The sequence below is a fragment of the Myotis brandtii genome, unplaced genomic scaffold (assembly GCF_000412655.1).
Source record: "Myotis brandtii unplaced genomic scaffold, ASM41265v1 scaffold782, whole genome shotgun sequence".
Lineage (NCBI taxonomy): Eukaryota > Metazoa > Chordata > Mammalia > Chiroptera > Vespertilionidae > Myotis > Myotis brandtii.
The window spans coordinates 922,739-948,710 of NW_005371138.1; the positions used below are offsets into that span (position 1 = coordinate 922,739).

The following is a 25,972-nucleotide window of genomic DNA, read 5'->3' on the forward strand; positions in this document are numbered from 1 at the left end:
TATCTCCAATGGAGAGTGCGGGGGGGGGGAGGTTCAAGGCCTTTTTTCTCATAATCACATGGTTTTCACATAACCACTTAATGGGTCATGCAGTCATGGGACAACACCCCCATTCATTCATGTGTTAATTCAACAAACATACAGAGCACTAACCTAGGTACTGTGCTAGGCATTTTCCATTTATTATTTAAACTTCAAAAGCATTATATAAGATAGGATTACCCATTTTAGAGTCAGTGTCACTTTTAAGCCCATGTACTTTCTGCTTTTTCAGGTTAAAATTAAATTATTTTAAATAAGCTATACAGTGAATCACAATGAAACCCATTTCCTGTCCCTAGACACAAGACAAGGATCATTGTCCAAGGAGAAGAGAGACTCTGAATTTGCTGCTGTTCTGAGCTCTCAAATAGCAAACTATAATTCCAGATGTCTTACAGCTACTTCTTCTAAAATGGCATTTCACAGTCCTCAGATGGAGACCACCAGCACCTGGAAGGAGCAAGAGGCATAATTTTGATGCAAACAACTCCCTTCTCCAACCAATCTCTAAGCCATAACATAAGACACCTGAAATACCCTAGTGACACATGTTTTAATAGACTGATAAAGTAAAAAGAACCATGCAGAGTATGGGTAGAAATAGGAGAATTTGATAAAATGGACACTAACAGGGGCTTTAAACTGGCACCAGGATGCTCCAGTATACAGAAACCAACAGTAAAGAAAGCAGGCACAACTTCACACACTGGTTCTCTTTGGAGTAAATTCTCCTGTGTTTTATCATTTCAATTAGAAAGGGCATTTTTAAGTGGCCTGTCAGAATCTGGCCCAAAGAAAAAAAAATTCTCCCTCAAATGCAACGTGCCAATTGGTGGATAATAAGGAAAGGAAGAGAAGGGAAATGCCTTTCTATAAGAAGAGATTCACAGACACGACTGAAATTTCAACTCTTACCATCATATTCACCCCATTTCCTGGGGTTCCACACATTGTCTGGGAATCCCAGGCTTAGCCCAGGCTAACTCAGATTCTGTTCTTGTGTATCCGACTCTACTCAGGGGAACCCTACTTGAAAGAAACAAGCAGGGTAAGGTTAGGGGTATCCTTAAGAAAATGTCATTATTTACTTGATTGAAGCTAACACTAGGCCCCACGCCTGGCTCAGTTCTCCAGAGAGATCCTTCTCAAAACAATGCAGACAACCATTCCTCTGCCTACCAGGCAAGGCTGCTGCAAAGCTGGACAGGCTCGGCTGTGAGGAGGTGGAACGAAGACAGAGGTAATTAAGCAGCCTGATTTAGTGCTTGTTCAGCACAGGAAAGAAAGTGTGTCAGTAACAAGTCATTACAGACTGAAGGAGGGGTGGGGGAGAGAGCTTACAAATAATTTGAAAGAGATCACAAATACTTTTACTTCTCATAAACCTCCAATGTCAACAAATGATCCAGGAAACATAGCTGCGGTTTTATGGAAGGAAAGAACTGAAGTCCTTGTTTTCAGCATAGAAGGTACTTGTTTAGCTCTACCCTTAATATATGACACTGAAGAAAATTGGCTGTAGATAGGAGGTGGGAGAAGGAACGGGGGAAGAACCACCACACCCACCTTTCATATATTGGGTTAATTGCCAAGTCAATCTCCTTGCCCCTTCTGTATATTTTTCTATTGCCATATTATTTCTCCTTTCTTATTAATCTCTCTGATTTGTCGTAATTCTACTCATCTTTTGAGTCTCAACTTAAAAATCACTTTCTTCTTTAAGCCTTACCTGACCATTGCCTTGTGTTCCTACCATTTCACATCCTCTATCTCTGTGTACTCATGAAATGTCTTTTCTTTTATTCATGTCTTCTCTACCACCAAACTACAAGTCCCTTAAGGTGAAGACTGAGTCTTATTTGTTTTATGTCTCTAGCACCTAACATAATGACTAACATTTAATAGATGCTCTTTTAACACTGACCATTAAAACCCCTTCTTCATCATCCTTGTCTCTATCTGCTTGAAATTGCTCTATTTCTGCCTACACCTTTTCTTAGTTTACCTTTTCTCACACCCTCTCCAAAAGAAACCCCAGCACTGGAGGTCATCTTTCTTTGTTTCTTCTCCTTGAACCTACAGGCATGTGGGTTCATCATGCAATGCACTGATTTTCTTGCAAGAAGCATCAGATAACACAATGTCAACAGAAGAAAGAATTGCAAACATCATTTAATCCAATCCCTTGGCTTTACAGGTGAAGAAAACTCAAATGGGGGGGGGGTATTTGCATAAGAATACCAATTGGTGAGCAATAGGTAGAATAACATCTAGAACCCAGGCTCCCTATTTTCCCCATCCAGTATTCACATGGATTCATTTATCTGTCTTCTGTTCTCTTAGGGAAGTGATGCAAATAGAATCTGTACATTCTATCAGAGCTTTGGGGTTGAGTTGCAAAAAAAAGGGGGGGGGATGTTTTTCTACCCTAGGATTTAAAAGAGAATTTTATCTGATATGTACTTGAAAAGTAATCATTGGGCACCCGAGAATAATTTACATTTTAGAATTTTATTTTAATATTTGTTTTAAAATGTGCACATTTTAAAATGTAACCATAGTAATTAGGTTAAGGTAATTATAATCACGTTAAGGTGTTTTAGATTTTTAAAATTAAAGTTTATGCAAATACACATGAAGGGCCAAAAATTTGTCTCAGGTGAGAGCAGACCTATTTCACCTCCTTTGAGATTTCTGCCATTTGCCTTTCCACAACAGCCAAAGGAAAAATGGACACGCATTGACTATAAGCCACTGGAGAGCCAGGACCTGTTTAATTCATTTCATTATCCCCTGCAGCAGGCTCAAGAATGTCAAGTAAAGAAAAATGAATTGAAAAGAGTTTTCCTGGCTAGAGATCCTCTTGCCTATTTTCCCAAGCACAAAGAAGCTTGCTCCTCTGACATAACTCGGGCTAATGGCATGGGGGAGTGGAGAAAATATGTGGGGTACAGAGGAGAGGAGAAGTTATATAGAAGAGATAGAGAGAGAGAATAGGAGAGAGGCTCAGGTCAAGGTCTTACCCTTACAAGAAGAAAATTAAAAAACAAAAATAAAAACAACATGGAGTCCATTAGGTAACAGAGCACCTAGTCGTCATTATATTGGAATGCACTCATAAGAGCTTTTCCTTATGGAACATAGTTGCACAGTACAAGTCACTAAGAATAAACACAGCTCCCAATAGTTTTTTTAAAAATATATTTTTATTGATATCAAAGAGGAAGGGAGAGGGAAAGAGAGAGAGAAACATCAATGATGAGAGACAATCACTGATTGGCTGCCTCCTGCACAGCCCCTACTGGGGATGGAGCCCACAACCCATGCATGTGCCCTGACCAAGAATGGAACCATGACCTCCTAGTTCATAGGGCAACGCTCAACCTCTGAGCCCCACCAGCTGGTCCCCAATAGTTTTAACAAGAAAACTCAATCTCTTTCTGCTTCTTCCAAGTATCTTTATTTTAAGTTGCTAAATAAAATATGTAAATACATGTTTGATGTACAGAACAAAAAAGTTCAGTATTGAAACAATTAGTAATTTGGTTCTTGAAGGAAGATATTGGAAGAAGTGATAATGAGGGCAGTTGGAAATTGGCACTGGGGGAATGAATCTGACTGTTTTCCTTCTGTTTCCAAGAGCCAGGCAGGCAAAGCTGAAGAGGCCCCGCTCTGGGACTGTGCTCCAAGTGGTGCAGCTCGCATTTGTAATGCCCTTTAACTCTCTAGGCACAAAGCCCAGCTCATCAGGGGAACCTTAAACTAGTGCATCTTCACTCTATCAATAAGATACACAAACTCGCCAAAGAAGTTGAATTTGAAATCTAAGCATGATTTCCCATAAACTAAGCTGCAGAGAAATTTTCAATGGGTATATATATTGAGGACATGTGCTGAGTTTAATCAATTACTTTTTGTTTTTAAATATATTTTTATTGATTTCAGAGAAGAAGGGAGAGGGAGAGAGGGAGAGAGAAGCATCAATGATAAGAGGGAATCATTGATTGGCTGCCTCCTGCATGCCCCTTACTGGGGATCAAGCCGGCAACCGGGGCTTGTGCCCTGACCACGGAATTGAATCATGACCTCCAGGTTCATAGGTTGATGCTCAACAACTGAGACATGCTGGCTGGGCCAATCAATTACTTTTAATACATGAATGTAGAACTGGTTCCAAATATTTAAAAGCATTGTTACCGTGCAAACAAAAGATGAATTTTGATTCAGGTTCATTGAAAAATTATTAACTGAGTGGCCACTATGGGCCAGGTACTATTTGGGAAAAGAGAAGTGAGCAGTTAGAAAACGTTGGGGAAGGGAGGGGGGAACAGAGGACAAATAAATAAGCACATAAATAGTAATTCTGGTGGTGATATGTGCTATGAAATATAACGTGACCAGGCATATGAATATGGGGGAGAGGGGATTTTTAAATATAGGGGAAATCAGGAAAACGAAAAGAAGGGGACAATTGAGTAGAGACCTGAAAGACGTGAAGGAATAAACCATGTCATTATGTGGGGATAGCATCCCAGGCAGAGGCAAAAGATAGGTGAATGTCCTGAGGCAAAGATGTGCTTGTGCTTGTAATGTCTGAGGAATAGCAAGAAGGCCAGTGTGGCTGGAGCAGAGTTAGCTGGGCGAAGGGTAATAGGTCAGGTGTCAAAAAGATAACAAGGGGCCAGATCATGTAGACCTTATGTAGTATCTAACAGACTTTGAATTATATTCTGAGTTTCTAGGAAACACAATTATAACAACATGGCAGACCTGGAAATCCCTTAGCAGTACCCACAGGAAAATCTGGAGATATGCCAGGGCTGCTTTGCCTTGGCCCTCAATGACTGCCAAAAAAACAGATGCTATTGCTAGAGAAATATTCTACAACTGCCCAGCTTCAATGCCCTTCAATTTCCATCCATAATAAAGCCTCTCAAACAACACAGAATGAAGACAAATATGGGTAAGCATGCAATAAAAAAGTTTTTACTTAAATTGTTAAAAAATATATACATTTGGGAAAACAAAATTGCATGGAAGTATATTTTCCAAATGCTATTTTTAAAACTTTGATCAATAGAACAAATGTTGCTGGTTGGAAGTAAACATGTTATTATATGGAAATGATTTTACTGTTTTTAAACTGAATTTGGTTTTTAATTTCTCAGGGACTTTGAATTCATGAACACCAGAATCATGCCAATGAACCAAATTCATACCTATGAGGAAATGTACAGATCTATTAAACATAAATTCCATATTGATCATATCAATATGAACTGTGCACTTCTAATCAATATTGACAGAGGTAAGGATGTATTTTGAATTAACTTTTAAGTGTTCAAGTAAAATAAGCAAGAAATAATGTATAACATCCTCTTCTATTTGCTTTTTTAATTATTATTTTGAAAAAATGTTTTCCCCTACTTCAGAGCCACCTCTACTAACTGTCATTTTTTAAACTGCAAATGATCAGTATTGCCAATTGGAGAACTTCAGCATATTTTACAGTATGTAAATACACCATCTGTATTTTACAGTAATACCCATGGCTTCCTCCCTAATTAGCAGAAAGGAATGATATCTTACACATAGCAGCCATAGTAAAAGTTATTCAAATAGTGTGTAATAAGCATACATGGTGCTTTATTGTCACTAGATATGATTCTGATAGATATCTCAATAATCCTCCTTGACAACTCCTTGTAGCAGATGAAGCAGGTAATGGTTAACATAAAGGACTGAAGAAGGAAGTTGGGAAAATAGGGTTTACATGCTGCTCTGAGAAGCAGTGTAGCTCAGTGACTGGGAGTGCACACTCTAGCCAGAAAGAACCCGTTTCCTATGATCTCTGCAAGTTATTTCATCTCTGTGGGCCTTAAATCTCCCCATCTTTAAAATGGGCAAAAATAACAGTACCTACTCCAAAAGACTGCTGTATGGAGTAAATTAATGCACATAACATACTAAGAAGAGGGAACACTAGAGACTCAATACTTGCAGGCTCTTATTCTTATTCTTATCAGTATATTCTTTTTCAGAGATGTTACTCTGAAAATCTTACTCAGAAAAACATTTTGAATTTTGAATTACTTTAGCAAAAATTAGGGAAACAAAGATGAAGAATACTAGTAATGCTGTCTTTCAGGAGCTCACAGCAAGAACAGAAAGGAGAGGGAGAAAGACTCAATATGATGAGTGGTAAAGGAAGCATTTATAAATTACTGTGAAACAGCATCATCAGGCACACTTAGCTGTTTGTTTCCAGCTTTATTGAGATACTAGAGGCCCAGTGCATGAAATTCGTGCATGGGGGAGGGTCCACTCAGCCCAGCCTGCACCCTCTCCAATCCGGGACCCCTTGGGGGATGTCCTACTGCCGGTTTAGGCCCGATCCAGGGGATCGACTGCCAGTTTAACTAAACTGGCAGTCAAACATCCCTCTCACAATCCTGGACCGCTGGCTCCTAACCGCTCACCTGCCTGCTTGCCTGATCACCCCTAACTGCCCCCCCTGCCAGCCTGGTCACCCCATGCAGCTTGCTGCTCGGTCGTTTGGCTGCCCCTCACTAACACCCCTGCTGGCCTGCCCCCCCCCCGCAGCCTGCTGCTTGGTCGTTCAGTCGCCCCTCACTAACCCCCCTGCTGGCCTGGTCGCCCCAGGCAGCCTGTTCGGTCATCCATTCGGTTGCGATGGTCACTTAGGCTTTTATATAGATAGATAATGGACAACACTGTGAGTTTAAGGTGTACAATGTGATGGCTTTATATATGTCTATCCTGTGGAAGTGGCTGGTTAACACAAACAACATAATTAGTTTGACTGAGGACAGTGAGGTAGGCCTTGCTTACAGGAAAGCCCAGAAAGATCCTATGTTTACTAAAAGTTTAAAAATAATCCTATAAAATTATTTAACAACAACAACAAAAAAATCCTGAGCAGAATAGACACCAATCCCCTGAAACGTTTCATGGTTAAGCTAATAGTTTCTGTTTTGCTTTTAGTAATGTCTCCCCCTCCCAGCCCTCTCCTTTGGGATAATGCTCTAAGGCTGTGCCCCACGGAACTAAGGCGTTCACACTACGACCTGATGTGGCTTTGAGAAAGCCTTGCGATTCATAAAATGTGCCACTTCTCTAGAAAGAGGGCAACTGCTCTTGGCTATTCATTTAGGGAACAGAAACTTTGTTTTGTCCATTGTTCAACAGAAAAACCTTCAGGCATTCAAAGTCCTCATTTAGGGGGGCTTGTGCAGAATTTCAATATCTCCGCTAAGCCTACTATAACACCCTTAGAAAATTCACGTTGCATGATGTAAAATCACAGCTTTAGTTTGTTTAGAGGGCATAATTCCGAGCGGACCATGGAATATTTATGTCGCTATGCAGCTCTTTGAAGGAATAATCTTATGTTTTTGTGCCTGTCGTGGGTCAGAGGTTCAAATCAGCACTTCTTTCTGTCACTCCTTATATGTTGTACTATAATTTATGGCTCAGCAAGAGGACTCATAAAACAAAAGTGTCTATTTTATTTCAGCTACTAATTCTAGTTAATCAAAGATTTCCAGCCAAACAACCCAGCATGAAACTCTGCATGGAAAATATGAGGAGAACAAAGCATTTTGTCAAATAACACATCTCATGATGTAAACACATATGTCTCTTAAGGGAAATTTTATCGTTTCCACATTATCGGCGTACAAAAGGAGCATTCTTGTCCCAGACCTGGTGCGACTGTGGAGTCATCGTCATTGGAAACAAGAGCCTGATTAGGTTCCCACACAGATATGAATAGACTTTCCTTTTTTAGTGAAATAGCTGCTTTTATTCCTTTTTCAAACAGGCTGGTAATTGTCACCCTAAAAACACTGAATTGTACTCGGGCAACATTTGTTTCTGCTCTTTTCTCCCATCTTTTTAGGATCAGCCAACAACATTACTATCCCTTCTGGTTGGTCCTCTCCTGGAAAGTCTGAGTTAATCCACAGCTGTGTGAATGTGAAAAAGGGACACAGCAGGCTAAGTCTGTTGGGTCTCTTGTCTGCTAATAAAGTGCACAGTCTGCAGGACAGATGTTAAGAGGATCTGTTAATAAGTCAGTGGCAGAGATCCTGACCTCTGCCAGGGAACATTTTATTATTCCAGAAAGGGGCATAATTGCAAGGCATTAACAATTAGAAGAACCATAGCTTTTCTTTATAGATTTTTACTCCTTGCCTCATCATTTGTTTGAAATACAGCAGCAAGGCCTATTCACTGAGAATCAATGTGCTAAATATGATTGGGTTCAGTACAAACTGCAGAATACAAGATTTCTCTAAATTTCCCAGAGAAATTGTTGAACCCTGGCTTTCCTTCCATTTTAAAGAGTATTGTTTATTCTGTGTGTATCATTACACTCTTTGTACAGCTTCACGTGCCATTGTACTAAAGGGACTATGAATCTCACCAAACACAGTTCCCTGGCTATTAAATCTAGTGTAATGGGAAATGTAAACTAGAGATCAAATTAATAGAGGAATATCACATCATAAAGTTGTTCACTGTACCTTACACCACTTTGCCATTTATGGTGTGGGTAAAATCATGTCTACCACATGCACTGCAGACTCCCAAGCATGGTGTAAAAGGCATTCTGTGACCTGACCCTTTGCTTACCTTTCTAATCTCACCGACTACTGCTCTCGTGCACTCAGCCTGTGCTGGACTGGCGTTTACTGAACGTGCTACACTGCCTATTGCTTTACACCTGTGGGCCAGCTGTGTCCTTTGTCTGGATTGCTTTTCCTCTTCTCTGCATCTCGGCCACTCTGCATCCTCCCCCCATAAACCTTGTAAACTTCAAGATTCTATTTTTAACGTCACCTCACCCATGAAGATCACCAACACTTCCTTAGGCAGAGCTTAACACTTCCTCCTCCCATTTAATTTTTACTCTGGAAACACATCTATTTTTAACAATTATCACATTGCTTACTAGACTGTGGGCCCTCTGAGGGCAGGGATCAAGTTCAAGAAGAGAGGGCTTACTGCACAGCAGGCACTTAATAAGTATTCAGGGAGTTAATGTGTTACTGAACTAATGAAATAATTTGTCCTTTTTTCATGTAATAATTAATCATATAAATTAATATAAGTTTATATTCTGGCCTTGTCACTACTACCAGCACTGTTACATGGTCTTATATTTTAATATGCCTTATTTTGTTCTTTTAAAGGATAATTTTCATTAGGTTGGTTCATTCAAATTCAAAAGATATATCTCTACAAAAGCTCATAGATAGAAGCATGAGATATACTGTCCTCTTGGCCATGTTTTAATTCAGTTCAATTCATCCAAAATTTATTTATGAGACACAATCAAATTTAGTTCTTCACACTGTTGCTTCACAATTCTGTACATCCTAACGCAGGCCACTTACAAGCTTTGTGGCTAAGGTTAAGTTAATCCATTTCTCTGGGCCTAAGTCTCTTCAACTGTAAAATCAAATGATTCACATAATACTTGACAGTGTACAAGCACTTTTCACAGGCATTATCTTATTTATTCCTTACAATTGCCCTATGCGGGTATTACTCCTAATCCCATTATTTAGAATCTGGGTATAGGATGATTAATTTTCTAAAACTCATGGAACCAGTGGAAGGGTTGGGATTTGACCCTCAAGGATGCTGAGGGCCTTTTTAGCTCTGGAAGTCCATTCAATTTCACAATCTCATTGTCTATTTGTGAAGGCTTTTCTTTCAATGTGGTGGTATCTTTTCTTGATTAGTAGGAAGTCCAGTTTAAAGTACCTAAATCACTGTCTGGTTATTACTTCTTGCTAAAGAATACTGCACTGTGTCTCAGGAGCAGTCATCAGGCATTTGTATTTGGATAAGAAGATTTTAAAGAGTCTATATACAACCAGCTTCATCAATCAGTAAATGAGTATATTTTTACACACATATAATAAACTAGAGGCCCAGTGCACGGATTCGTGCATTGGTGGGGTGCCTCAGCCTGGCCTGCAGGGATCGGGCCGAAACCGGCTCTCCGACATCCCCTGAGGGGTCCTGGATTGCAAGAGGGTGGTTCTCGGGAGATGCACCTGGAATCGGGCTCCCTCCTCTCTGGTTCTGGGTGCAGCACCTGAGAACTGCAGCTGCCAAGTCACCACAGCTCAGCAGCTCCTGTGTTGAGCATCTGCCCCCTGGTAGTCGTCAGTGTGCGTCATAGCTACTGGTCAGAGCATCTGCCCCCTGGTGGTCATTGCACATCATAGCTACCGGCCAGTCGGCCTGTCGACCAATCCACCAGTCGCTTAGGCTTCTATATATATACTAGAAGCCTGATGCACGAAGATTCGTGCAAGAATGATCCACCAGTCGCTTAGGCTTCTATATATATACTAAAAGATTCGTGCAAGAATGGGCCTTCCTTCCCCTGGCTGCCGGCACTGCCTTCGCTCCTGCCTGGAGCCTCCTTTCCACCTTCCCATGCTGCCCAGAGGCCCGGAGCGGCTGGGGCTGAGCGGAACACCTGTGTTGTCACCATGGCGATGACACAAGCATCCCGCCCTGTCCCGGGCCACTTGGCGCCTGCATATGCAAATCAACCTGCCATCTTTGTTGGGTTAATTTGCATACTCACTCCTGATTGGCTGGTGGGTATCATAAAGGTACAGTCAATTTGCATCTTTCTCTTTTATTAGTGTAGATAGATGACCAGCCTTATGTTATCTGTTCTTATCACTTGGAAATATTGCTCATTTAATTCATTTCCTTTCTAGACTAATACTATAAAAAGGCAGGAACTTGCTTAGCTTGCTTGCTTAGTAGAGTACTAAAGTATATAGCACATGTTTTAAAAATATCAGTTAAATTAATGAATAAATAAGAGAGATAAGGACATGGACAGAAATGATGTTTATAGAGTATTGACTATATAGCAAACATTGTGCTAGGTAATTGCTTACAATACTCATTTAATATTCATAGTATGGGAGGTTCTGTTATCTCCATTTCACAGATGAGGAGACTGAGGTGCAGAGAAAATGAGCTCAACTTCACAGAGCTCTTTTTTTTTTTTTTTAAATCCCCACCCAAGGATATTTTTCCATTGATTTTCAGAGTGGAAGAGAGAGGGAAAGACAGAGAGAAATAGTGATGTGAAAGAAACACATCGATTGCTTGCCTCCTGCACAGGCCTGACCAGGGACTTGGCTGGGGAGGAGTACATACCCTTGACCAGAATCGAACCTGGGACCCTTTGGTCCGCAGGTCAACACTCTATCCACTGAGCCAATCTGGCTAGGGCCAGAGCTCTTTTAACTGAAGGAGTCCTCTGGAACCAAGCACTGCTTTCTTGAAACCTCCAAGCTATTCACGATTGTATAGATGAAAAACATGTCAGAGAGCCAGCTAGCTGCTGGATAAAAAGTAAGCACGTTGTTCTAATGTATGGCTGTCCATCACCACTTGATGGTTCACAGCATCTTCCTGTTTCATGTGAGGTACATCTGTATGTGGTGATAGTGATTCATAATCAGAAAATGTGGAAGAGGTGGTATGGTTGGACATAAGTGAATTGTATATGACTATTTAGTCCTGCAACTAAGAAAGCCCTTTTTTATTAAAACTATTGCTAAATGGATAGAGAAGTGACATCCAGGCCTCTACTATCTCACAAGGCTTCTCACTCTTGTTCTTACTCTCACCTGTACTGTCTGCGCTAATGATTTATGCATTATTTGGGGACCCTCTTTTTAAACAGACTGAGTGATAATCCAATGAGAATGTGATGCTAAATCACTTTTCCTATAGAGTTTTCAAAATGGGCCTCTGAGAAGGAGTTTGATACAATTCAATGACTGAAGTAATACCTTTGTCCATTTGAGCATTAAATGGTCCATTGAAATACAGCTTAGTTAGAGAGAATTTCAGAAAATAGTACTTTCTAATTTTTAAAAAAATTTCTCTCCCAGAGCTTGGAAAATGCAGCTCAATCACTTTCCACAGTCCCTCAGGTCAGCCTCTCACCAGTGTTAATTAAATATAACCCCCTTAGAATATGTGAGGTTAAGTGAGAGCAACATAGCGCTCTTCTCCAATATATTACTGTGAACACAAATGGCCATAATCTGTTTATAAGACTTCTTTGAGCACAGAGGTCTCACTAATGAAAAAGTAGAAAAGGAAAACATAATGTGACAACATACATTTTAAACTATCCATCTCCACATCCATTGTGCTTCAACAACACATATCATAAAGGAAGTTGGGGTAACAGATGATTTCATCTCTGGGTAGCAAGTACAGAGCAGTCTGCAGTGTGATAAAGAACAACTATGAAAGCCAGTGCAGAATTCAGTCCATTGCTTGCCTAAAAATCATCCTTCCCATCAACTAAGAGAATTTTCTACCAGCAGCTAAAGGATTAGTATATTTTCTCTTTTTAGCGAATGCTGTATCTTCAGTAGCACAACTTGGTCAAACTCTAAAATTGGAAAACTGCTAAAATAATAGTTCTATACTAACCATTTTAAATGAAAAAAGTCCCTTTAAGACACTGGGTTTATGGTTCTAAAAAGTTTCATGCACTGTCCAGGGCTATTTGTAAATTAAATTGTTTAAAATAAAGCTCTTTAATACTCTATAATTAGTTTTGTCTCTCTGAACATGACTTTACTGTAAATGCTCCTTCCTGACTCTCCTATTATCCCAAGATTCCTGAGAAGAAAGCAGCCAAGCGATAATTCAACATTATTGCTGCTTCGGTGCACTAATCGCTTAAAGAGCAGCAAAGACTCTATGCTCTCTGCCCCATGGCTCCTGCAGCCTCCTGGCCTGAGGCAGGCATCCCGACCCAGCCATGTCCAGATGTCAAGAGGAATCCCCAGCTCCTGATGCAGCAGGCGCTCCATTCCAGTATGGTCAAACATCTGCTTCATCTGCTGGCATGCAACCTGCTGAACACGCTCAGAGGGCAGCACGGACTGGGGATGGGCAAGGACACACTCCCAGCGACTCCAGGAGACTCATCAAAACTTTGAAATTATAGGACAGCCCCAGCAACTCTCAAAAGAATAGAGCTCTGGCATTCAGCAGCAACATTTTAAACACTTTACTCAGAAGAAAGCTACAGAATATGATAAGACAGATTGCATGATAGTTCTTCTGATCCTTGCTAAATTCTATTAGGCTTCAAGTTTCTTCTGGACAGTTAACTAGATATTTGGAAAATGCAAAAACTCTTTGGGATCCAGAGAATGTCATGTTGACTTTGAAATTTTTCCCTTTTATAATTTCATTAAATTACTTTTAATTTACTTGAATATTATAATAAGAGAAGAGTAAGTTTTGCAAGAGAGCTTCTAAGTGACTGTCCTTACATATTAGTTAGCACAGTTTAAAGCAAAGAATCCTGGTCAAGAAGTAAATTTTAAAATACACTTAAACCATCTATTATAGTCCAATTTTATTTAATAGATTAGTAATCTGACCCAAGTCACTTACCCATCTGAGTCTCATTTTCTTCTTCTAAAATATGGTGATAATATCAAAGCACATTTATTATAAAGCCTACATATAAATTACTTATTAAACTGAAAAAGATTATATAACATGTGTTACATATGTATATATGTATATAGATGTATACATATATAATTTCCACAACATTCTTATATCCGTCTTGTTTTGTTTTGTTTTTAGAAAGAAATCAAGGCTTCCTTCATAATATCCAATTCACACAGCAAATACAAGTTATCTGCCAAAAATGATTCTACTCATCTGATGGAATCTCAACAGCATCCTATAAAAACTAATGAACAGCTCCCAGGCCCCAACCAAATTTCATATTTACTTCACTCTGAAAGATAGACTTATATACCACAACAGTCAGAAATTATATTCCTTCATGGAAAGCCAGAATATATGGTATGCTTAATACAACTGAAAAGACAAGCTTGGCCCAGTCGGTGTGTCTCAGTGGTTGAGCATCCACCTTTGAACCAGGAGGTCATGGTTCAATTCCTAGTCAGGGCACATGCCCAGGTTGCAGGCTTGGTCCCCAGTGGGGGGGGTGCAAGATGCAGCTGATCACTGATTTTCTCTCATCATTGATGTTTCATCTCTCTCTCTCCCTCTCTCTTTCTCTCTCTAAAATCAATAAAAACATTTTTTTAAAAAGAAAAGATGAGCCTGAGGAGAATTGTGACTGTTCTAGCAAGAAGTCACTAGCTAGAATAAAAGTATTAGTTTTGAATATCAAAATGAAACTAAGAACTGAGGCTAAACAATCAAATAAGTCTCAATTGGTTAAAATCTGCCCACCTAGGTTCAGCTGCACAGGGAGCTGGGTGGGATATTTCTGTTAAAATGACTAAGATTTGTAAAACAAGTCTTTACTATATTTTCTTTCCCTATTTTTTCCTTCTCAGATGAGGATGTAAACTCCATGACAGCAAGAACTTTGTTTTATTTACTGATATTGCCCTAGTATCTAGAATAGGTTTTCTCAACTTTAGTACTACTGATTTTTGGACTGAATAATTCTTTGTTATAAGGATGTGTCTTATGCATTGTAGGATATTCAGTAGCATCTCTGGCCTGTCTACCCACTAGATGCCAGTGATCTCTTCATCCCCACCTCAAGTCAGATCTATCAAAAATATCTCCAGATATTGTCAACTGAACCCTAGGGGGCAACATGCCTCCAGTTGAGGACCATTGATCTAGAATAGTACCTTGCACATAATAGACATTAAACAAATATTCGTTGAATAATTGAATGATTAAATTTATTGTTTGGATTTTCATACAAACTTTTTCAAATTTCCTGAACATAATCCCTTAGTGATAACCTTCCTTAAAAAAAAGATGTTAATATTACCCTAACACAAAAAAGGGTTATGTCACTGTAACAATCAGATTCAAAGCTTAGTGTAATTTCAAGTAACATGATTTTATTCATTTAATTTAAAGGAATAGGTGAATTAAAGTGAAAAATTGATAAACAGTCCGAACATGGACTGTCTAGGTTAAAAGCACCTCTATTTCAAACTGGTGACGAGTGAGCACTATATGTTGCACTTTACAGGGTTTGAAAAAGTCAACACCTGTGTACATTTTAAGTAATAAAAGTTTTATGCGTATTTATCACATATTTATTTTTTATTAAGTTCATGCTGCTCAAGATCAATAGCATTATGGAAATTACTAATGAAATACTGAAAATCATGATTATATAGATATAGGTATAGGTATAGATATAGATATAGGTATGGATATGGATATAGATATAGATATAGATATGGATATGGATATGGATAAAGATATAGATTTATAGATACATAGGTATATATATTATTTCAAAGTTTGGTTACAGGTATTAAGCTGACTTATTCTATGTTTGGAAACTGGAGTGAAGCATTTTCTAAAATACTAGAACTTTTTTTTAATCCTCACCCAAGGATATGTTTATTGATTTGAGAGAGAGAGAAAGGAAGACAGAGAGAAAGAGAGAGACACATTGATGTGAGGAGATTTGATCAGTTTCCTCCTGTACACGCCCTAACCAGGGATTAAACCTGCAACCTAGGTATGTTCCCTGACTGGAATTGAACCTACAACCTTCCGATGTACGGGACAATGCTCCAACCAAGCCACACCCGCCAGGGCAAACACCAGAACATTTTGCTTTCTAACCTTCCAATATATCCTTAATTACATCATCTTTCTAATTTTCAAGATAGTTCATTATATACAGACAGATATATGATATGATACATGGTACCAACCAAACAGTATCTCAAAATCCAGTTTGGTAAAAAAAGGAATAAAAATACCTGTCACTATTTTAGAAAACAGCACGTAACATAGAGTCTATTTAAATACCAGTATTCATAAACTGGGAGCTCCCTGTTGAGTGGCTTAATTAGTGAGGCTGGAGCTAACAGAATGTTGGTGGAAACTGTATATTAGTAAAGATACAGAACTGCATTGATTTTGTAGTTCCCAGGTCCTGGGCTCCTACTAAGCCATCTCTGAGAGTACAATTGAACATCCCAGCAATCAAATTACATAAATACAGTGATTAACAGGGCTTAAGTAAGAAATGTTGTATTCTCTTAACTTTTAGGTATTACCTTAAAACCAACTGAAAATAAATTTTCTAAAAGAAAGTCCAGTTTAATCTAATGTTTTAATTTGTGAGTAGGTATAAACTTATTCTGTTTCACTGAATACAATAAGACAGATTTCTAAATGCTAGGAAATATCTTCATATTTTACATCCTTCTCTGAATCTGCCTACATTTCTTTTACCTACATCAGGATTCTCCTGGTGCCTGCTATTTTTTTTTTAAGAAGACTACCTAGAAATGAAAAGCTATTTACATAAAATAATGCTTCCTAAAGAGAAAGTACTTGATTGAATATATCCAAAAGAAGTTTTCATAGAAGTTCAGGTCCCAGATGGCCCCCAAAGATAAAATTCATTAATTTATCAAATACTGAACCAGGCAATATTCAGGATTCAACAGTACACAAAAGAGACTTAAGTCCCTGAATTCAGTGACTTACATTCTAGTAAATTAGAGTTACCCATCAGAAGCGCTTTAGGCAGAGAAGCGAGGGTAGAATTGACTGCTTATTGGGATGCTGGAAAGTATTCCCTTATTTTGATGATTTCTTTTTTATTTTTGGAAACCTAACACATGCCTCATAATCCCATTTACTATTCATAAAAACCCTGCGAAAAAATAGCCACTTTTTACAATGAACAAACTCTAAAAAGAAGGTAACTTGAAACCAGTACAGGACAACATAGCAAGTAAGTAATAGTGGAAACTTTAATCCAATAAAATGACTCCAAAATGGAGCTCACTCCATTAGCCCCAGTTCATCTAGTCCAAGCTATCACAGTCCTCCCAAGTTCCATCACACTCTCAAGTCAAAGGGGTGAGGGAAGGCTGATTAAGAGAAAGTAAGCATTTCTCCTCAAAGCACAACCCCCTGGTTGGCATCCTCAAAACAAGCTTTGAATCAGTGTATTCCTTTTTCTTCACTGGGTAGCCAGTAATAGGCCACTTTAATCAACTCTTTATTCAGCTCTCTATTAGAAATCACAACCTCTCCAGCCTACCCAGCAAAACTAACTCACCCTCCCATTCCTCCACAGCACTGAGGCATGTTTGGGACTGCAAACAAGAAGACGGGGTAGGAGCCAGGAAGAGCATCTAAATACAACACCATAAAGATTCAGGCTGGAACGGAAATAGAGATAGAGCATTCTCAAGGTTGATGGGCACTTCTTCACTTTCCATTTGTAGCATGGAAATTGTCGACATCATTTAAATAAAATATGTGTTTGGATTTATTTTTGCAAAAACTTCAATTGTTCTCCATCTTTGCAAACTTGGCAAGACTTAAATAGTTTCATTTGAGAATAACTTATAGTTGATAGGTTTTTCTAGTATTTTAAGGCTCCAATTATATTCCTTTCCTCACATCTTCCCTGAACTATACATCGTGCCCATCAAATAAAAGTGAAAATGCATTTATATTGTTTTTTTAAAATTTTTCATATTTAATTCCTTTCATTTAGACGACTACCCATACTATCATTATAAGAACGCATCTGTTAAAATATGTTCCAACTAAAGCATGGTAGGCTTTGAATGCTCGATAAAAATCATTCTCTGAGGCTAATGAAGACAGAAACTCTGCCTGTAACAATATTAAGTTTGTTTTCTCCAGTGAATCAGAGAAGTGAGCAATCTGTCAGTAATACATTGAGTGAAATTACTTGTCTTGTAGGAATAACTGCTGACAGTCACTGTATCTCAGGGCTGACCCAAACATCTCCCTGCTGACAAACAAATTACTGTGTCTAACTTTGAAAAGGTAACTAGCTTGTTTTTAATTTTGATTGGTCTTTCAGAATCCTTTATACTTACACACAGTCCCATCCTTCATTGTATTAAAAAAAAAAGAAGCAACAAAAGGGTTTTGGGGGGATAGGTATGAATTAATGAGTAAAGGGGGGGAAAAGTAAAGAAAGAAAGCCTTACCATTTGGAGCTAAGAAAAAGAACTGTTATTGCTTCTTCCCGAGACTGTTGTGCAGATAAAACTGGTGAGTATGTCTACCCAACATTAAGACTGGCAGTGCCGCCAGTGACTGACTGGGTGAGTGAACACATTACCGAGACAGTATTGTAGGAATTAATTTTCTTCAATAAAGTGATTTTTAAGGCTCATATATTTCACAATCTAAACATATGTCACTGTTTCATAAACAAAATAAATGGATTAAAATAATACATTACCAATATGCTGACATGTGGAGATGTTTTAATTAGAAATTCTTAAGCTGTGTGATATTTAACTGCTGTATTTGCTAAAGAGAGCATGTATCATTTAATAAGAAGGCATGAGACAGGTGTATTATTTTGCATGACATGGTACCAGATTGTGTTTACTATAAGCTACAACTATGAGGCAACATTACTCCTAATTAAAAACAAAATTAAACAAGATCACCTTAAGGATCTATTATATTGAAAGTCATCACCTACAATGAATCAATACACTGAAACCATTTTTTCCTTTAAAAAAAAAGTCATTCAGAGCTTAGTTTCTAAGATGATATTTCTTCAGAAACAATCTAACATCTTAGCTATTCAAAGGCCAAATTTACATGACCACCTCATTATAGTGGTCCCCATTCCTTAACATTCTTCTTGACTTACTTGAAGGACCAATGCTAACATAGCGGAGGAAAGCAAATGGCAACTGGTCCTGAAATTTATACGGGGAGAGAATTGGAATAAGTAGCAATATAATATATTGTTTACTGTAGCAAATGCCCTCTGTTCTCTAAAGGTCAAAAACACTGCAACCTTAGAGTTACAGTTTCTGATTGTTCCCAGGGTTAAATACATTATCAAAATTAATGGTTCAAGCCCCTAAACCTTCAGATATATGAGTATTCATGTCTCCATCTGCTGAACTGTTCAACTAAAAATAGCATTCTTTGGCCTGCTCTCTTCTAAAATTGTGCCCCTGAGACAGAAAAAAAAAAGCCTTAGATTAGCTCAGAAAAGCAACAAAGTAAAAAGAAATCTTTCCTGCATCTTCTTTATTCCAGAGAAAGACAGAACTGGAATATACTCATGTAAGAAGGATCTTTCCACTTTAAATATCTTTTCTCTACTTGCTAACAAAATTTCTGGCTTCCAGGGTGTGACCATAAACACTGTTAAGATTTATCCAGGCTTATAACTGTTAGAAGTAACAACCTTTGAAGGACAAGTTAACTGTGACATCAGATAGAACCAGTGCTAAGCAACGCAGCAGGGCGGGGGAGGGGTGGTGGGTGGTGGTGGTGGTAGTGGTATCAACGTATTGTGGATTTTTTTTTCTTTTTCTTTTTCTTTTTTTTAACTAAGAATCTCTGTTTAGAAATAAAACAAGTTAACATACTTGCAATGCTTCCTTAGTATCAACAGTTTATCATGGCAATGATTGTTGGAGCTATGACATTTTAGCTTGTCAAAGAAGGGGAGAAAACCTTAGCTAGAAAAGAAAGCTGACTTTAAAATCAATAAAGCAAGATATTATTAAATGTTCTCTCTATTCTTGCTCAAGACTTTAAATGTTAATGTCTGTAGCAGCTTCGACATGAGTGTCTACTCTGCTGTTCATAAACGTCCCAATAAACATGTTAGACTAACACCTGGAAAGTTTAGGCAATCTGCCTTTCAAACAAGGTCGAGCTTTTCTAACCAGGGTACCATACAAGCAAACAGAACAAAGGTTTCCTAACATGCAGAAAAAACTTGCAAAAAATGGAAGAAAACAGAGCAAGGATAAACAGAAACCCAAGAAATTCTCAAACCAGCCCAAACTCAAACTGCAAAGCTGTGAGGGCTCCTGCTTAAATGGGTTCTCTATTTAGCCTAATAAAAGTGACAGACATCGGCATATGTTGTGCTTCCCCATCAGCACTGCTACAGCAACACCCAGATCTGGCCCTCACATGTATGACATTATGGCATCAAAGCCCAACAGAAGCCTGACTTGACAGCATCAGGAGACAGTGATGTTGTGACAGAAAAAAGTCAACTTAAGCCCTAACCGGTTTGGCTCAGTAGATAGAGTGTCGGCCTGTGGACTGAAGGGTCCCAGGTTTGATTCTGGTCAAGGGCATGTACCTTGGTTGCGGGCACATCCCCAGTAGGGGGTGTGCAGGAGGCAACTGATCAATGTTTCTCTCTCATCGATGTTTCTAACTCTCTATCCCTCTCCCTTACTCTCTGTAAAAAATCAATAAAATATATTTTTTTAAAAAAAAGAAGTCAACTTAAGTGACTTGTGAAAATTTAGTAAAAGAAAATCTGGGTAGAAAATGGCTAAGAGAAGGTTGATGGGATAAACCTCAACACTTCAAGAGAACATAAAGTCAAAGAGGAGAGGAGGTCACCTGCGTTCACATTCATTCAAGCACTTAAAAGTTTAACAAACTAACTGTCCTGAGAGGGTAAGCTTGCTAACTGTTTTCACATGGAAACTTGTTCTTAATGTCCAGTTTCTATTTAGCAATCAATCCTAAGCATAGATTTTCAGAATGTCCAGAAATTTGGTATCTTTTCTACATCCAAAAGCCTTAGGAGAGAAATCCTTTCTGGCTGTATAGCAGGCAGCAGATACTGAGAGTGTATGCCTGGTCATGCCTGGGTGGAAACCCCCTTATACCTCATATCAAAGGGGAAGGGTGAGAGCAAGGGGGCAGTGAGCTCTGGAACTCCTCCCTAGGCTATTTCCAAGGTGGCCTTTGATCTTGTTCCCTCCTTTTTTCTCTGGAGTAAACTTTATCATTTTCCAAAAATGTAGATTCAAAAGCAGCAGAGAAGAAGTCACATGGACACTTTATTGAATACATAGTATGTAATATGTATAACTTGCAGAGCCAATAGAAGCTGAATATACAACTTTTGCTAGCTGTAATTACTTTTTCTTTCTGTCTTTCTCTTCTTTCTTTCTCTTCTTTCTTTCTTTCTTTCTTTCTTTCTTTCTTTCTTTCTTTCTTTCTTTCTTCCTTCCTTCCTTCCTTCCTTCCTTCCTTCCTTCCTTCCTTCCTTCCTTCCTTCTCTCTCTCTCTCTCTCTCTCTCTCTCTCTCTCTCTTTCTTTTTTTTTTGAATTGGGTTTCCTATCCTTGGTTAGAATATAAAATGTAGTATTACATCTAACCCAGAAAGTCAAAGTGTATTTCAGTCTGAGGTAATCTGTCTCCATTTTTTTTTGTGATTCAACAGCTTGCTGGCAACTCGCCAGTACCTGAGAGTCCCAGAGAGGAACACCAATGATATAGGAAAGGAATTAAGCATGAAATTAGAGAACAACTAGATCCCTGTAGAAGAAAAGGACTTGGTTTTCAAAAGAGACATATAAGCCATCTTCTCCCAAGTAGTAAGAATACCACACACACACACACCAAAAAACAAATTAACTAACTAACTAAGAGCTTTACTGGAAGTTAAATACAAAAGGAATACTATCAAAATTTATGGGGCAAAAAGCAAGCAGCCAGGCCCAGGCACCCATCCCTACTTCAGCCTGAGAAAACTAAGTTAAGAAACCTGAATTAGGTAGAGTTAAAAAAAATCCTAGGTAAAAACTTTGACTCAGGAATATTTTGTAGCCTTAGTTAAAAAACTTGACCTCTCTGAACCTCTGTTATTTATCTGTACAAGTGGAACCATATTCTATCAACTTTACAGAGTTTTATGTGGTCAAATGAGATTTTTGTAGTGTTTAAGTGTTTTTTTAACATTATACATCACTATACATTTAAAAAAGTAATAATAAGTAAAGAAAATAAAGATGGTTTGAAAACACACATAATATAAAAAAATTGCCTAAATACATATACAGGAATAAACAACCTAATTCAGGGGCATTGGTTTGACATCTGCTTTTTTTTTTTTAATGAAAGAAAAGGAGCAAAAAGGAGCCTCCTTAGGAATTAGAAGTAGGAAATGATTATCTTGTAGTGTTTAGGTTTTGTGTTTGCCACTTTTGAGAAAGCCTATAATATGACTGAACAATCCAGTCCCCCACCCAATGAAGCACCAATGGAAGTATTCATACCTCAATCTGTTTGTGGTTGTAAGAGTGGCCACCACCATGTTCAAAGGTGTCCAAACTCCTGCCAAAACGGTCACTTAGGCCCTTTAGCCTTGGGTTAATTTGTGGGTGGGAGACATGACCCTTCTGTTTAGTAGCGTATTCAGAAAAAAAAAAAAAAGACAAAACACACTGTCAGAACTCATGAAACAGAACACATATTTCTATACCCAGGGTACTGACCACACCAAAGCATAGAAAGTAGAAGGTTTAGGACCCAGATGCTCCTTCACAGAAACTCGGCTCTAAGATCAAACAATGGGACTGATTCTTATTCCTGCCTCTGACTCAAGGGTACACTCTATAGCATAGCTATCTAAAAAGGAGAAGTAGATTAGGTTTCCTGGTAGTGAGGCTTTTCTTAGAGTTCACCAATTTCAGTAAGTTCCAGCGTTAGTAGTGGGGAAGGGGGAGGCTTGGAAGAGAGGTAGGGTTGCCACTCTTATAGGCAAAACTTTTAGTTCTGCTGGGCAGTCCATAACAAGGCTTTCTGGATGAGGCTTAGGATAAACACTCAAAGTCTTGCAAAAATTCTTACTTGAAGACCCAATTGAAAACGGTCAAAATAATGTTTTTTTCATGGTAAAATACTTGTACATTTTTTAATGTTGAGGTTATGTAGGGAATAGCAAAGAAGAAAGTAAAATGCCTAGCCAGGTGCTATTTCCTAGATTATTTAAGAAAAATAAAAAATAATCACAATAAATTATAAGAATAAAATACTATCTTTAAACTCTCCACTGTATTGAAATGAAAGTTGGTTGTTATCATACTTTTTAGATGTTTAAATTCTGAAGGTTTAACCATTATTTTAATATTATCTTTTTGCTAAAAATGCATACTCATTTACAGTCAATTTCCCACTAAAAGGCAGTACTGGAAGGGTGTAAAGATCGCCTCACCCTACTGTACACCCTTCATTTTAATGTGAAGAAGACAAGGTGCAGATGATTTTTCATTCAGCTTCCTAAACACTTTCCCCCAAGTTTAGCTTTTAAGTAAAGAACTTGGTCAGACACCATGCCCAGACTTTCAACCTGGAATGAGGAAGAGGATGAGGTGACGATACGCATGCTCAGGTGCAATATGTTTACATTTTACTAAGTAGCTAAAGTAATTTGGTAATAATGACGACCCCCTGTTCTATGAGCTGCTAGAAGGAAAATATCCAACACTGTTCTCTGTTTTGATGCTTATATGTAAAAGCTAATTTGACATAAATTAAGACATGGGTGGAAACTTGACAAGGAGAAAGCTAATGCAGCCAATAACAACCAGCCATAAAGAAATTGTCAAACCATTAACTCACCTGATAGAGAACATAAAGTCCTAAGTCATCGTGTCATTTTTCCTTTAAAAATATTGAAACTGGCACTTTTCTATTTGCAGTATGGCAAGTACATAAGGTGTTAATCCTCCTAGGCTATGCTTAAAAAATTATTTAACATTAGGGCCATTATTTAGCATACAGCTGGTTAGCAGTTTTCCACTAGAGCACTGGCGAGCATCCCACATTTTCCTCTGGCACTTACCTGGAGCTGTAAAGGGCTGAGGCCCGAAGCGGCAGCAGCTGCCATTGTTGATGGAATGAACTGTACGGGGTAGTTATCACCTGTCGGAAAGAACAATGCGTACAGGTTTAGACAATGCACAGGGAATCGCAGCAGACAAGTACAAACATGGCCCTGGGATTGCCTGAGCTTTACAACGTTGCTCTAAGCTCAAACATCTGCAGAAACAAAAGGCTTCGTTGGGCACAGACTTGCAGTGCTGCCTTGGAACTTTTTGTTAACAGATAGCTGGTAGGCAAACTGGCAAAACATGAATGTGATGTTAAAAAAAATTTAATGTGCAATTCAAGCATGTTCACTCCATTACAAATCTTGTAATACATCATTTTTTTAAGGGTAAAAAAATATCTTAAAGCCAGGCTGACACTCCGTTCACTAAGAAAGCATTAAGGCTTTTGTATTAACAACAAAAACTGACTTGGTAAGCAAGGCAGAGCGTTAGAGCCCAAAAAAGATTGTGATCTGTTGACTGTCCATAACCCTAAACTATACTTTATTAAAAAAATAGAGAAAAAATTTTAAAGTGCAATCTCTTTAATTGATAGCAGTGAGAGGGAAACTCATCTTATCTGCCAACATTCTGTGAAATGCCTGGTATCCCAACGGGAGTGGACGCATTATTTTTCTGGATTAACTTCTGTGGAGCCTAGTACAGAACCATGCACCCTAGGTACTTATCACTTCCTCCTTGATGTGATTTCATAACCACATGTTTTACATGGAATGTCTCCATTAAAGTTCGGAAAATATTAAGCATGGTTCAGCAGAGGTCAGTGCTACATCCTAACGTGTTTGTGTTTCTGACTCCAGGCCTCTCCTAAATAGGGGGACAGAGGTGCCGACAGTGACCTAAGAGCACAGGCTGTGTGCAGCGACCTGAGGGACCAAGAGAAAGCACTGAGGACTGTATTGTGATCGTGGTAACTGAGGTCAAAATGAATACTTGTGGACAAATCACACAATATCCGTGATTAAATGGAGCATCGCTTGGGCTCCGGCCACTCATTTAAAGTCAGTGTCGTGCGCTATTTCTAGGCTATATTTTAATAGGCTGTTCCTTCACACATTTTTGACATTTATAATAATCATGCTGTTTTGCATGAACTTTTTCCACACTGAAAACTGAATGTATAATGAAGAGACGGTGTAGAAAGAATCGCAGTAACAGCGGTAGTCAACTGGAAAGCAACTAAACCTCTTTGTTTTTTTCTGCATGGACACCAATACCTGGAGCCTCCTGATGCCCCTGCTTCCCTGGGACGCATCCTGCCTGCCACACGAAGTGCTGCTCAGCTGGCCCAATGTACATGTTAAGTCACTTTCACTTTTAACAAATTGTTAGCTTCTGATCTGCACAGTCTCTTTGCATCATATCCATAATACCTCATCAGACCATTGAGCACAGTGTGTGCTCGTGTGCAGTCCAGTAACAATTGGCTTCTGATTGCATACGAGCACTGCTACAATGCACTCACTAGCACTATGCTGTGCTGGTCTCCTATGGAGTAATGTTCAAAATATCTGATCTTGTTTTTCCCCTTCCATGAGGTTGATTTTGGTTTGCAGTGCTGCATGAGCTTTTTAAAAAAGTTAACTAGGCCAAATTATTTTTTATAGTAAGTGACTGTCGCTTTATGCTTAAATAATTCCACTGATCTCCTTGATATTTAAACTAAATTATCGGATGAAAGAATATTCCTATCTAAGTCAAATAGTATTTCTTTGGTTGATATCTGATCATGTTAAAAAAAATCACAAAACGATGCTGAATTAATGATGCTTCAAAAATAGGGTGGAAAAAATCACCATTCCAACTATCAACATGGACTGCCTCCCGGAACATTTTAGAGCTATTCTTTCTTTAAATATCATGCATTATTCATACTAACTCTAAACCACAAAACCCCCCTCCCTGTAAGTTTAATACCAGTTGCTTTATTTGTACTAAAACATTTTTCATGTCAAACATATTTTAAAAAATCAAACTCTAAAAGAATTCCCTGGGGCACTCCTTTTTTCATAGCTGTCATGCTTCTATGCTATGAAATAGCTGATTTTTTTAAATAGTTTTTGGCTTGCTAGTTAATTTATTACTATCTCTACCACACCCTGTAGTACTCTCCAGCTCACCTGCTGGCTACAAACAGCTCTCTTTCTACTGCTGACAAGCTTATTTTTAAAGCGTT

At 38.5% G+C, this 25,972-nt stretch overlaps 1 protein-coding gene and 1 long non-coding RNA gene across 19 annotated transcripts in view; one reads left to right on the plus strand and one right to left on the minus strand.

The window, feature by feature from the left end:
• Positions 1-25,090, plus strand: part of LOC106724272 — a 38,630-nt gene extending 13,540 nt beyond the window's left edge. Inside the window, exons 2-4 of the long non-coding RNA XR_001360024.1 lie at positions 4,785-5,005; positions 5,211-5,350; positions 24,612-25,090. This is a non-coding gene — a long non-coding RNA (uncharacterized LOC106724272). The remainder of the gene's footprint in view (positions 1-4,784; positions 5,006-5,210; positions 5,351-24,611) is intronic.
• Positions 1-25,972, minus strand: part of SOX6 (SRY (sex determining region Y)-box 6) — a 384,360-nt gene that overhangs the window by 83,821 nt on the left and 274,567 nt on the right. For 11 of the 18 annotated variants that reach the window (XM_014530922.1, XM_014530923.1, XM_014530916.1 and 8 more), the window contains exons 8-9: positions 23,748-23,827; positions 22,180-22,302 (exon numbers count right to left, since the gene is read on the minus strand). In XM_014530922.1, coding sequence (XP_014386408.1) covers positions 22,180-22,302; positions 23,748-23,827 — 203 coding nt within the window. The remainder of the gene's footprint in view (positions 1-22,179; positions 22,303-23,747; positions 23,828-25,972) is intronic. The other 7 variants (XM_014530926.1, XM_014530925.1, XM_014530932.1 and 4 more) reach the window with 1 other exon arrangement.